General features: G+C 40.5%; 1 protein-coding gene across 3 annotated transcripts in view; it reads right to left on the bottom strand.

The window, feature by feature from the left end:
• Positions 1-1,357: 1,357 nt before the first annotated feature.
• The window catches only part of LOC135072274 (cuticlin-4), a 33,315-nt gene continuing 19,716 nt past the window's right edge, over positions 1,358-14,956 (bottom strand). For 2 of the 3 annotated variants that reach the window (XM_063966216.1, XM_063966223.1), the window contains exons 3-4: positions 12,556-12,630; positions 1,358-3,378 (exon numbers count right to left, since the gene is read on the bottom strand). In XM_063966216.1, coding sequence (XP_063822286.1) covers positions 1,675-3,378; positions 12,556-12,603 — 1,752 coding nt within the window. In that variant the 5' untranslated portion in view covers positions 12,604-12,630 and the 3' untranslated portion in view covers positions 1,358-1,674. Of the gene's footprint in view, positions 3,379-12,555; positions 12,631-13,044; positions 13,066-14,956 lie in introns of those variants that run through there. The other variant, XM_063966230.1, reaches the window with a different exon arrangement.

Below are 14,956 nucleotides of genomic sequence, written 5' to 3'. Positions count from 1 at the left end.
TCAGGAGTCCCACTCGCTCAGACCACACGTCGACTCTCAACCTGGTGCAGACGCAACCGGCTCGGCCCATGGGTGCCTCGAAGAAAGTACCGTGGAGGTAAAACGTGAATTCATCCAAAGCCAGGCTAAAATTCAACTCAAAGTTACACTATGTAAATTTCGTTGGCTATTTTTAAAAGAAAAGTCATGTAACTCAAGCATTGCATTTCAATATTCAGGCCCCGTTACGATACAAGGCTCGATGCAATCTCTATCATAGATTCTGGTGATATTGAAATCAAACCAAATAACAGCTTCAATTTAGCTTCAGGTTCAAGTGAGTTTGGAGCATCATTTGGGAATATTAGCCTTATTGAAATGAATCATTAAGAGTTGTCTTAAAAAATCGATTTTATCTTCAGACAACTTTTCAGAATACGACCAACTTGAGTAGGTAATAAGCTAGCATGAATGGATCAAACAATTTAGTCGAATAGATGAAAATTGGAACTCGGAAACATTTTATTCAAATGATCTGATCTCTGAATCTGATTATTTAGATAAATCCTCTTTTGTGGAAGCTCTATCTATATTACGGCCATAAGTTTGTTCGACATTTTTGATCCATAAATGCTATCAATCCATAAATGGGTCGTTATTTTGTCTTGCATTTTAAGAGCCCTATTCGTTAGTTGTATAAAAATGAGGAAATCAGTTGATTTCTAAACCAATTAATAATACAACCAAAGCAAACGTTGCTCTTAAAATGGATGAATTGCTATTTCAAGTACTAGATATAGAACTATAGCACAGTTTTAGTTAGTCAATGTTTTTTCATTTTTTACGAAATGTTGCTGTGATGAATCAATATGAAATGATCTTGAACATTCTTCCCTACTCTAATAATTGTACTAAATCTTGGCCCATTTCTGCAAAGGATCACTATTGTATTTATAAAAATTTACTTTATTTATTTCATACGCTTAAGTATTAGAATATTCTCTCTATAAATAAATTTAATTATACTAGTAATGAACTTGTTTCTTTCATTGACGCAGATTACATTTGTGTAATCAGCAACGATTAGCTACAAAGAGTGGCGCTAAGTCTCATGAACCATATTTCAACTAAAACGTGGGAGAATGCTCAGTGTTCTCTGTTGTTTGTTATAAATACATTTAGATCACATTTAGAACAATGTCTTACGTTTCTCACACTTTTGCTTACCATACGCTGTTTCTTGTTTCCAAGATCTGATTGAAACTAAAGATGATTTAGATACGTCTCGATTTGAGACGCTCGATGAAAGCGTTGAAATCTCTCGCTGCTTAATTGGGAAGAATTTATTATTATTGTGTTCAGGAAAAAAAAACGAGACTTCACTCACGCGACACTTTTTAATTGGTATACAACTTCCTTACTTCTATTTCCTTACTTACGACTCTTTACAAAATTACAACAGACGTATCGACTATAAAGGCAGTACAGGGAGTGCTTTCCACACGAATAAAATAATTTACAAAACAACAGTCGAACATAATATACATCACGCTCACTAGAACTAAATAAATAACTCACATGTCACCGGGCTTCGTTCGCGACCGCGACAGCGCCGCGCCGTCCGGCCGGGGCCGAAGCGCGCTCTTTGGATCCGAGAAGAGTTTATGGAACGTCCTGGCGTCACACTGCACGGCACTAGTTGGTGTGCTTCACGTAGTCGGTCTCGTAGTAGGCGGCGGCGCCGTGGCCCTTGCGGTCCAGCGCGCGCACGCGCACGAACAGGAAGGCCGCCACCAGCGACGCCACCACCAGCACCAGCAGCAGCATCACCAGCCCCGCCACGAACGACGGCACCGACATGCAGATCGTCTCCGGGTCCGACGCCGGCGACTGGATCACCACGGTCTCGTTGCCCGCGGCGTTGTTCAGCGCGAAGTTCACGTCGCCCGGCGCCACCACCTGGATGGTGCGACTCGTGTTCACGTCCGTCATCTCCTGCGCGTCGCGCTTGTAAATTCTCGTCGGCGTCGACGTTTCTCGTCGTCTCCTCACGCCCACTAATCTCTCTGGCAAGTCCTCCACTGACCGCGGGCGGCCGCCCAGCGTCGCTAGGTTCCCGTGGCCCTCGTCTTTCCTCTTGACGGTGTTGTAGACTCCGCGGCGGCCGGGCGGCGGTGGCGGCGGTAGGTTTACTTCGTCGTCCTCGCGCGCGGGCGCGGGCGATGAGGGACTAGGTGCGTTTGGCGTTGAGGACACTTGCGCTTGGGGTGGCGGCACGGCGTCGTCTCGCTTTTCCGAGAAAGCTCCCGTGGCGTCCGCGGGATGTCTCGGGTCTGGGAACGCAGGGGGCACGCCGTACTCTGAGTGTGGCGATTGTGGTGGCGGTCCATACTCAGCGTGAGGCGAGTTAGGTACGCCGTATTCTCCAGCGCTCAGTGAGTTGCCACCGAGTAGCGGCACTCCATAATCTGCTCCGAGACCGCCGCATTTTGGCTCAGGACAATTATATCTGCAGACCTGGATGACACACTGGAAGTGCACATTCATTGAGTCGGGGAATTTGAAGGCTTGAAAGTAAGCAAATGATACAACAGAAGCAGAAGGACCGAAGTTCTTTATCTTCTGGAATTTGCTCATAATCTTTGGCCTGACCACACATCCGTATTGGTCGACCAATTGAATAGGTGCCCTTTTGCCGTCATGTGCTACGCAGTTTCGCACGAGCATGTCGAATTTGTTCTCGTCGTCCTTAATTGCGAGCACCATTGTCATAGTCTGTCCAATTTTGACAATACCAGACACTTCTGAGGCCCAGGGTCCTTTTCCGACTTGAATTTGCATCCAGCACTGCAGGTTGTCGCCAAGAAAGTTAGCCGTGACGGCATGCAGCATGTCCACCTGGAAGGGTCTGAATGTGACTGCCTTTTCGTAAAAGTCGTACCACGTGCATCGTAATTTTCGTGCCTGATCCCATACTTCTTGAACGTAAGGGTCGTATTGTACAATAATCGTGTTTTCCACGTAGGAGCCACTGGGCGTTGGGCTTCCGTAACTGGCTACGTTGTGGTTCGCAGAGCTCGACATACCACAGCTGTTGAGGAAGATTTCAAACGTCGCGCTCAGATGACCGGTGCCAGGTTTTAAATGCATGCAGTGAGGGTCGCTGTAGAACCCTTTGGAGAATATCATGCCGTAGAATGGTCTGTCGAACTCTATATTGACCCGCATGTGGGTCTTCTCGCACTGAACTTGAAGGTGTTTTATCTTCGGACTGTCGGGCGTGGCGAGGGGCCAGGGGTCGTCTGTGTGGGCGGGGGGCAGCGGCGGGCCGTAGCCGCCGCCCGCTCGGTGTTCTAGGGGCAACGAAGCCGAATCCACAGGTGGCTCGCATACTGCATCCTGTAATGAGACAAACGTAATTTTAGTTAGATTATAATAAGTCACCGCAATTGGCATCAATGAAACCTAAGCTGTGGAAAATTGTTATCGTTGGTGTTAATTCGAGGTTGGATAAATAGCGGATTGGACGTGTTTTGCTTTAATGATGAGTTATGTGTCCGTTTAGTGGTTTGTGTACAGAGCCGCGCATTCCTGCGTCTCAGTCTACTTCCCGCGCAGGCGCGTGCGCCGCGGGCCGCGATCTCGTAGCAGTGCGTTCTTTCCGACTTTCTACACTGATGGATAGCTCGTGCAAGCAATTATAATATTAATCAGCGCAATCATACAGCCGAGATGAGTTCCGCGGCTGCTTTCACGATAGTTTGTTACATTCTTACTAGAATTATTCAGCGGACAATTTAACAATTGAAATTATAACGATAATAACTTTATAATAGATGAAATTTTGTTAACGTGTCTTGAGTAAAATGTAGTTATTTTCACAAAAAAATCTACTAAATTATCTACTCAAATGCATTTCAAGAAATACATTTAAAATTACTATAGAGTCGCTGAATAGGATGTACGTAATCACGTCTTGATTTTGAAATAATTTAGATGCAAACGTTTAATTTTGTTCACGAAAGCAGGGAAAGCGTATGTGTCCCTGTAAAACTTGAAACTCTGTATTTGGGTATTAGTTGAATGAAGGTACGAGTATATGGGGCGAGAGCGACGACAGGTGGTCCATATATGTGGCCAAGAATAGGTGCAAGTGGTGGGTTGCATGTCTGTACATCATGTCAATACTCAAAGATCCCCTACTCTAAGCAAATCTAGCTTTTATCTCTGTAGCTTACGGGCTAAACTGCTACAGTGTTGCCTGGAGCTAACGTTTTCTAAACCGGTTAGAAATTACCCACTGATCGAGATTGTCAATTGCGGAAGAAAACAGTGGACCTATAAACATACACGCTTTGACAAATAGAGCTTTCTTTGACAACTCTCGCGAAGGTCGTCTAGCTCGATATTCTGGTAATCGATAAATATATTTAGATTTTCTTGAATGTTCTTGAAGTTCCATTTTCCTTCTGTCCGCCGATACTACTCCAAGAGGGAGTGTCTCCCATGTCTTTATCATCCCTTGTGAGCATACTCATGGTAAATGCTGAGCGTGGGAGAACTCCATTGTACTTAGTTGTCATATGGTAAATGTAAAGCATACTTTGTCAATAAAGTTTTTTCTATTTCTATTTTCTATTCCATAACAAAGCTCTACGTAATGTGGGGCTGGGTTATAATTTGATAGTCGGTACGAGTCATTATTACATAAATATTAAAAGGTATCATAAATTCATAATACCCGTGAGTGTATCATTTTTTTTTTAGATTTAAATTGGATTACACTAACTAGGCTCTCACTGTAATTACGAACTATGACAGGATATTCCCATTTATCAGCTAAGATTGCATAGAATCTGCGCCGTAATTGATAATGCTTGGAAGATGCGCGCGCGCCGCTATAATGTATCGGCAGGTGCGGCGCAGGTGAAAGTATCGCTTCGCCGCATCCGTTTCCCCCCATACGCAAGGGATATTCCAAAAACCCCAAAATGTGCGTTTTTTATTCCCTTTTCCAACGTTTCTTTGCTAAAAATTTTTTTCAAATAAAATGAATTCAACGGTCACAGACAATCCAATTGAAAATGAAAATGAAATATTTTATTCAGCGACACAAAACAGCATCAAAAATATTTAACAAAAGTAAAGAGAGTAGGTAATGTGCGTGTCACCGAAACGGTATCCACTCAGCATCATGTCGAGGTGTCGTAAGGGACACCACGACGCTGGTCTTCCGTGGATACTCGGAGGGCAAGAGGCACTGCTATAACACAGCAATACTACTCCGGTTGTAGTACAAGCAACACAGTTATCACTAAAAAAAACACACATTGCGCATTTTTATGTCTTTCACTAACTCGTAGCCCTATCCAAATCGATTCGATGCGATATGCACAATCGATCGTCACGTATTAGAAAAAATCTTAAGTCGTTATTTTGTTCTAAGACTACGACATCTAAGAAGAGAACGAAATAATTTAGTTAAAGATTTAACTTAAGCGTAAAAAGGTGAACTGTTTAACTAGCTTTAGCTTTGTGGGTGTTTTATTCTTTTTGTCATACTGGGTGGGACATACATGGGAGGCTGGAGGTGTCATTTTACATTGTCTCAATCAACAGATCATTGCGCTAAATATGATTTCGCATTGAGTGGTACAATAATAAAGATTATCAAAAAGTTCATAATTATGTTTAAGCACACACACATCAATTTAAAACACACCAATTTAAAAAAAAAACTACATAATAATTATCTTACGCGTTTGTTTAATTACCTCAAATTAAATAATATTTATCGCAATATGGTGTTGTGTCATCATCACTAAGTGCTCACTTTCCTTAGAGTTTATTGAAACAAATTATGTGAATAATTGTGGTATTTAATGTTAATAATTGTAGTATTGTTCTAGTTAACATTCCATTAAATGAACAATATTTATACACGTAGGTCACTCACGCACGGGACATATATTATAAGACAGCGCAAAATCCTATTCCTAGAATTACCTACTAATAAATACTAATTATGTGTAGAAATCATGTGATGCAATAAATAAATGAATATGAATTTGAAATTCTGCATATACATACTATCCTCAGGGATAGATTGTTATGTAAAGTAAGAAAAAATATATTTTCTCAAATTAAGCACTGGTTATGTCGGCCACATAAGAAGTTCAGCTAACATAAAAGTAATTCCTTTTTACCGGGCCTATCTGTAGAATTAATAGTCTAACCTTCAGTCATGTGAATAACAAGCGTAGCAAGACATTCTCACGGTTGATTCATAAAACAAGATTCAAACGAATTCGGTCCACATCATATTATAAGTAAAAGTGCGTGGTTACATAACCCATGAAATAAATGGCTTCTTTAAAGAAACCTGTCCACTTACACCTTATACACTACGAAAATTGGTACAACGCAGATGAAAGTTGTTCATATGAACGTGAAATGGGTGGAACCGGATTTTTGTTTGCGTTCCAAGGTGTTTGCGAATCCTAACAAGGTCGAGGTTATTTATGTTTTTGATAATCTGCTGATTCAAAAGTCCTTTAGAAAATGGCTTGCCCGTTAGGAATTTTGGTTTTCACTTCTTTACAAACAAATCCAATATCTTCTCTGTACATTCAAGCAATTAATCTTGAGAGCTCATCTGGCGCATCTAATCTTCCTATGCCGAATATACATAAAAAAGTCAAGGTCCTACAAAAGATGTCACTGTCAAAATATTGAAAAAGAAAGTTATTTGTGAGAAATTTATCGAGAAAGATTAGACATAATAAATCATAATATTAGTTCATTTTATAGTTGATTTCCTAGCTTGAGGACTTACACTGAACAATCTCTATAGAAAAGACTTCGACGATAATACTGATTTGTAATGGATATTTAAATTTTTTACGTTTTGGTAACTAGTGTCACTTACGACTTTTTATTCAGATATCCAGATCATTTGCGGCTTTCCGCTTGACATCTGAGATGGTAATATTTCTACAAAATGGCGACATCAATGTCGTCGTCTCAGCATTCATAACAATAACTTCCGGGATGTGATCGGTGCACTTGGTTGCAGTATTTGAAACATGTCCCACAAGATGCGCACTATTGTTGCTGGCGGGACGTGGGAAGTGTGCCCGAGTGCGTGCATCGCGACCTGCATGCCTGCATCTGCTCTGATGCTCTTAATTGTGCTAAGAGCTTTCCTACGCAGTAACTAACCTGCCCCACATGCACTAATGACTGCTTTATGAAACGTGACAGTCATTTGAGATTCACAATCACGTTTCGAGATTTGCGATCATTGTTTGTCTAACTACAGAGTCTAACTGGCAAGCGAATGAGTTAAAAAATCGCGTTTACATGGTAGATTATATCTTACATTGTTTATGTTTTTAGATTTTCTCATGTGCGATTTAAACTGGCCCTTATTCTAAAAATAGAGGGAATAGAGCAACTTAATTTGTGTTTTGAGTATACTTAACGTTTAAACGATTGTCTTACGTGGGAAAGCAAGTATTTAATGGTTAATGATGGTGATGCTGGTTAAAGTTATGGGCACGCTTTTGACAAATGGTCGAGACAAGTGAAAATCGACATTAAAAATAATTACATGCGTTGAGCACGGGTCAGAATGCGCGGTAATCGGAACGTAATCGATCACTGGTTGGTACGGCACGTCGCGCGTTTATCTCGCGATCGGCGCATAGTCTTGAACTTGAACTGCGCGCGAAGGGCACGGTTGAACACTTTCCCTTGGGACGGGAAAGCATTGCATGACGTATGGGAGCGAGTTCAACTTTTGACCGTTTATGAGCACATGTTTATGAAGCCCTTACATAGTAAACGTATATTTCTGTGTTAGTATAAAGCGACAATCGATCAAAGAGGATTTTATTCTCAGATTGTTTTAATCTTGATTTCTAAAATTTTGAACTTTATGATTTTGTTTACTCTTTTACATCTATGTAAATTGTTACTTTTCAATGATGAGAAGTTAATTAAACTTTTACTTGTATAAATTAGCTATAACTGCTCATTCAGCGCCCATAGCTTGCAGAACAGATCGATTCTTCCGATTATCCGAGTAATTACAATAGAGTATCGACAACTCAAATGAAAGTGTCCGTTTACACTTTCTTTGACAATACAAGCACTTTCTAACACAAATTAGTGAAGTTGTGTCTTACTGATGAGTTAGTACAACTTCGACATTGCACCAGTTGATTTTGAACTAGAATTTGATGAATATTTGAATGCATAATGCAACGTTGTCACTTCGTTGAAAGTTTTGTTTCGTGGTTTCAGGACTCTTCACAGGTATAACTTGTAAAAGGTTTTGCAAAGTAGGCTTTTCCATCAATCAAATCAAATTAAGTGATTTATTTGCATTACATGTGTGGTTTGACAGTTTTTAAACGATTAAGTATCTTTTTTTAAACGGTTTTATCTAGCTTGCCCTGTTTACTAACTACGGCTCTACATCTTCTATCTTGCAGCACAGTCAGCGTCAAATAGTTTGTAACACCCAATGTAGCCAAAAAGTTCGCAACACGTTTTTTTTTTGTTACAATATTGAATTAAGGTTGTGTTTTCAACTTTTAGGTCACTTTGGGTGTCACGAGCTATTTGACGCTGCTGTATTTACAATAAGTTTAATTATAATCAGATGGATTACAATCGCAACCCGATACGTTTACCTTTTTGTCTAAAAACGGCTTTGGTCATAACCGTGTTATCTTTCCGTCGATCATTTTTGAAACCCTTTTCTTGTTATTTATTTCTGGTAGAGTGACTTCTGCCCACGGCTGGCTGCGCTAATTGTGTGTAGAACAGAGAGCCTATTCACGCAGTCGCTCAAAAAACCAGTAAAATAAATCATGTCGATCCCGTAGTTAGAGTAATAATCCTGTAAACTTATTATTAATACATACAGCTCACAATATTACATAGAAAGTGTCATCTCGTCCTGTTTTTCTAATTATTAATTATGTACGTCAGCAATCAGTCTAAATAAAGGCAAGACAACTTATAAGTAGATATAACGAGTGCGAATAATCGCTAACGAGTCAGTCAGACGCTGACACTGATTGATTAAATTAACCGATGGTGATCTAATCGTGATGAATATCGACACGACTCTAACGTAATAGTGGTAAGAATCGAATGCCTTTATCGATAGCGAGCACAATGACGCGAATTCAATGGAAAGAGTTAGGCAGTACCAAAGTTACGACACTATTACGCTTTGTGTCTTCAATGAAAGTGTGCATTGTTGTTTATTGTAAAGATTTTTGTAAATAGATTCACACTTTTTTCGAAAATATTGTAGAGTAATTTTACGCATCAACGTTTTACGCGTTTTATTGTAAACTATTTTTATTGCATGTTTCAGTCGTCGATTACAATTTTATTTTATGTGACGCCTTTCTGAAGTTACACTTGTTTTTGATTTAATTATTTATCATGCTATAAGACTAGAGCCGTTTTAGGTCTCCTAATGATGCCTAATTTTGACATTTTGTTAACCTGATATAGAATCTAAAGTTACAACGTTTTTTTAATAATAATTGATGATTAAAAGTTATTTAATGACTGAAAATCAGTCCTAAATGTAATATTTAATGTTATTGGCGAATTTCTAAGTGATGTCACTCAAAGAAATTGGGCATGGCGGCAGTTGCGTCAGAGCGTGGAAAGATGCGAAACCATAGTGAAAGTGTTCTTGAAGGGTATTTCGTCGGTCGACGACTCCGCACCGCGAAACGAAACGTTTGGCTTATGCAAATTGTGTGTATCTCAGTTCCGTATCTCCGACCAAAAGATAACAAGGAAAGTTGACATTTACGTTTTGCATACAGTTTTGAAGATTATTAAAACCCAAAATCAGAATAAATGATTTTTTTTTTCATTTTTCATTTTAGTCCAGTAGAATTAGCTTTTAAATCGGAAATAATTCCTACAAAAGATTTTATTGTTTTAATGGCTTCATTGGTTGCCCATTAAGACTCTCCTAAGTTTTCGACTTCGACGGAGTTGTGCTTAAGTGGTGGGGGCCCCCGAAAGAGGCATTTTTTCGGTTTTCCGGTTATACCGCGTAAAGGACTTACCCTATCAAAAAGTGGTCTTCATGACGGTTGAAGGGCACTTAATTCTGCATTGAATAAGACCAAATTCATATGTTTTGGACAAACCGTTCTCGCGCTAAAGTTCGGCAAAGTAGAAAATATACTTATAATTAATGACCCTCTCCACGTCCAATGGTTTGTTACCCACAGGCTTCCAAGTCTTGAAAAGGGCCACCTCAACCAGTGTAACCCTATCAAGGCTTACGAGCTTGATGCGCCTATCCTTGTTCGTCCCAGCCGTTCCTTAACTGCGGTTGCTGCACCTCTTCCTGGCACTCACCTGAACGACTCTGTGTTACCTACTGTGGCTGCCCCTCTTCCTTGTATCCTCCTGCATGACTACGTTGCCTAGCCGTATGCCTGGTCTAAGGTTCGACGCCAAAAATCAACAACAACAAGTTCATATTAAAACGCTGAAGAGTTTTTTGTTTGTTTGTTTGAACGCGCTAATCTTAAGAATTACTAGTTTGATTGAAATCATTATTTTTGTTTTGAATAGCTCATACATTGAGGAAGGCTATAAGATATATACAATCACTCTACGACTAATAGAGGCGAAGCAGTAAAGAAAAATGTTGCAAGCACGGAAAATAGTATTTAAACTATTTTCACGCGTACAAAGTTGATTTTGTGGCGTCGAACCTTGGACCAGGCATATAGCTAAGCAATGCAATCGTATAGGAGGGTACAAGGAAGAGAGGCAGCCACATTAGGTAACACAGAGTCGTTCAGGAGAGTGTCAGGAAGAGGTGCAGCAACCGCAGTTAAGGAACGGCTGGGACGAACAAGGATAAGCGAATCAAACTCGTGAGCCTTGTTAGGGTTACACTGGTTAAGGCGACCCTTTACAAGGCTTGGAAGCATGTGGGTAACAAGCCATTGGACGTGGAGAGGGTCATTAATTATACGTATATTTTCTACTTTGCCGAACTTTAGCGCGAGAACGGTTTGTCCAAAATATATGAATTTGGTCTTATTCAATGCAGGATTAAGTGCCCTTTAACCGTTATGAAAACCACTTTTCGATAGGGTAAGTCCTTTACGCGGTATAACCGCAAAACCGAAAAAACGCCGCTTTCGGGGGCCCCCACCACTTAAGCACAACTCCGTCGAAGTCGAAAACTTAGGAGAGTCTTAATTGGCAACCAATGAAGCCATTAAAGCAAAAAAATCTTTTGTAGGAATTATTTCCGATTTAATCAATTTTTGTGTTTAATTCTACTGGCCTATTTCGGGAGTTAAGAAAAGATAAGACGATTGAAACATAGGTTGTCATTTTAAACGATAGTAATGTATTTTATACCACGATAAATAAAACTCTACAGTAAGCTCGGACGCTTTCGGTTACTTTTTTCAAAAGTTAAAACTTCTCCCATCGCGTTACGGCCAGCGTTCAGTACTTGCTCTATTTCCATTTAAAGAATTGATGTCTCTAGAAATTGGATAAATAAGCATACGCAGTTAGCCGCCGATAGTCCGGTGTTTTGTGGATGTGCTAACGGAATCATTAGCCTAGTTGCCGTGAACATGAGCGGAAAAAGCTGAATTATTCAAGAGCGAGCGGTGGGCTGCAGCGCACGCCACTGCATCTCCACACACCGATCTAATAACACCTCTATCACAAACACTGTGGGTTCTAATTTGTGTACAATAACAAGCTTACTCGGCCGTACAAATTACTCTCTGCATCATAAAACATCACTTATTTTCTGGAGGAACATACGCAGCCTTGTTTCAAAAGTTTAAGATACTGTTGTGTGTTGACGCTGAAATATGACTTGTTAATTCTTACACGGTATAATCACGTCTATGTTATTATTGGCTATGTAATATATGATTCTAAACTGAGAAAACTAAATTGGACGCAGCGGAAATAGACGATACTTTTCACTTGATTAATTTTAATTCTGTAATTAAAACCAATTAAAATGAATTCCTATTTTATAAAATTCATTTATAAATGATCAATTCCGTTTCCGAATTTACAAGCAGTCATTAAATTGGTCATGCGTGACAGTTAATTGTTAATTACTGGTGATATGTTTTTAAATATTGTCTTTATGATTGTGGTTAATTTATAGAAAAGTGTTGTGTCATTCCGCTGGCCAGTTAGGGTCGCTGTTATCCGCAGTTGCCGAGTCCAACTCGGAACGGTATCCCAACGCACGCAGCCCCACAAACCCGCGTTATGCCTATTATCATCATCATTACTATGATTCAATCACTGCACGGAATACTGTTAAGTCACCACTTTACTATCGGAATTAAAGAAATAAATTGTCCACATGCAAGCTGTAAAAAATGCTTTATTTGCTCTATTAGCAAAAAAAAAATCTTGAGTCATCACTCGTCGTAATTAGAAAAAAATATTTGCACTACTCATTCAGTTTTAATTCAATAAAAAATTGATTGATCATTTAAAAAAATAATAATTTAAAACCGAACCAACCTGTAACAGGAGCGTCGCGATCGCCAGCAGTATCCTGGTCCTCTTCATAGTCACAGTCCAATGTCAGTCAGCGGCCTGCAACCAAAACACGTATGTGAGCACTAGCATGGGCCCGGCGCGGGCGGTGGGTCATGGGCGCTAGAAGCGCGCGGGCGCGGACCCGACCATCTCGGCGGCTACCACGGGGGGCACTGCACACCGGCCCCCCCGCTCTGGGGGCCCCACCTGCGCGAGTGGGGCTGACCCACTGACCGAGTGCAGCGCCGGAACTGCACCGGCCGCATCTTTCACTGCACGCGCCGCTCCCGTTGCGTCGAGAGGAAACCGCGCGCGGCCTTCACCTTATTATGTGCAAGGTCGCCTTTATAAGTGCATTGCAAATTGAATACCATTATTGGAGTTGCGATTGAGGATATGTATTGTATTTAAATTATTTAAACGGCCTTTTTGGAACGATTTTGGGCAACGAATTAAATTGATAGTCGTTACCGTAAGCTCTGCGGATTGTTATTGATGGATCGAGGGTCTATTTTTAATTATTACTTAATTACATTATCAATCGCGTCTACAGCAATAACACTGATAGCTTCTGATGCACAAGTTCATCGACGTTCTAGAAGTCTACGAACGAGTTATTTTTTTTACTTTCTTTACTTAGAAAAAGATTCGATTCATATTATGCGCGACGTGTGCACGCTATCGGCGCGGGCGCGGCGCTGGCGGCGAGGCTTCTGGCGATTTCACTCCAGACACTCGATCGCTCGCTGGTTAGAAAGCACGAACTCTCGTCTGTCGATGCAAGAATATGCTCGACTGTCTCAACACCGTTAGATATGATACCACGTCTCATTCCGTAACAAAAATAATCGGCCGTGCGCTGCGTCCGCATCTCATTGAGACGATGTTCTAGTTTAATAACAATATTCATTCAATGGAACCATACTGTTATGAATAAATAAACCGTACCTTCATACGTTGAAATTAGAAATAGCTCGTATCAAAAGTCCAGATTGATTTTTTGTGAGCGGTCGCGGCCACCTGCCTGTAACTAGCCTGGTTGCCCGCAAGAAAGCGGGCCCTCGGGCATTTTCTATTTTCTGTAATCTGCGGCGATATTATAATAATAGACTGTAGTAGGTGCCGGCCGCGTTCAATTAAGCGCTCGCGAAGAAACGCGACGAATGTGGGACAACAGAGCGGCTCGATCAAATATATCCATAACCATAAACATTGTAACAGCTCAATGGGTGTTCCGCTAGCCCTTACAGCCTACAGCCTTCAGCCGAGTCGCGCCGCGCCCATAAAAAATCACTTTCGTTCGTCTTTGCTCATTATCTTATCAATATACATGTGCAACTGTTATTTAATGTATGTTTATTTAATCAATTGTACAGTTGCATTTGAATAACGCGGTGATTGCATTTACCTATTCAATAACTGTAAATAAATGGCAGCGTGGGTTCTTACAGATCTTCCATTTTCCTGGAACTTGCATATCTCTGACTCTGTCTGTATACTTACTTTTCTATATACTTTCGTAGGATAAAATTCATGAAGTCTTCAGATAGCATATTATTATCCTTTGTCTCGGATTACTTAACATTCGTGGGTTTGACTTAGCCTGGTTTATTTCCTAGTAATTTTTAATTACTGTGACTAAGACCAGGCCTGTTCATCTCCGCGAGTTTACATCGAAAACAAAACACGCATGATGGCCCACCTACAGGATACTATTCGACAAGGCCTCACATACGAGCGAACATTGACTCACGCACGCGTATTCTTGTGTATGATGGAAGATAATAAAGAAAATGGTGTACTAAATACTGTGCAGTATTTAACTGCCTACATAATAATAAAAACACAGAATTTACTTTTTTAAGTTGCCTCAAGACACTGAGAGGTAAATCCGAAGTCAGCCCTAAAGCTTCGGCGCAGTGCCGATCACTGACGTTTGTCAACAAAATGGTGCTTGACTCTTGAGACAGGCTAAATTACACCATATTGTTAATGACATTGAGCATACATTTTTTTAAATACCTTCGCGAAGTAAAACTTCTGTACGTAGTACTTATTATTATTCTGTGCTAAGACTTACTTTCTTTTGGGAGGGCCTAGCTGTAATTAATATTTGTTAAAATCATTTGTTCTCGAGTTATTAATTGTCCGTTAGGAAATAATTAAAATTGTTAGCCTCCATGATCGACGGGCTAGTACCAAGTTTGACGTCTCAATAACAAGTTTCGTCCTACACACTAACCAGCCCATTATTTGCGAGCTCTCGTTTAGTTGGTTAATTGCTCTGTCAAAATGCTCATCACTCGTTCCTCAGCTGAAGAATAGACGACATCATCAAATTAAGAGCTCATTGATCAACGTCCAGTGAAAGCAGCTCCAATTA

This window comes from Ostrinia nubilalis, chromosome 1 (assembly GCF_963855985.1).
Source record: "Ostrinia nubilalis chromosome 1, ilOstNubi1.1, whole genome shotgun sequence".
NCBI lineage: Eukaryota > Metazoa > Arthropoda > Insecta > Lepidoptera > Crambidae > Ostrinia > Ostrinia nubilalis.
The sequence above is the reverse complement of the archived record's forward strand: the minus strand, read 5'-3'. Positions and strand labels throughout refer to the sequence as shown.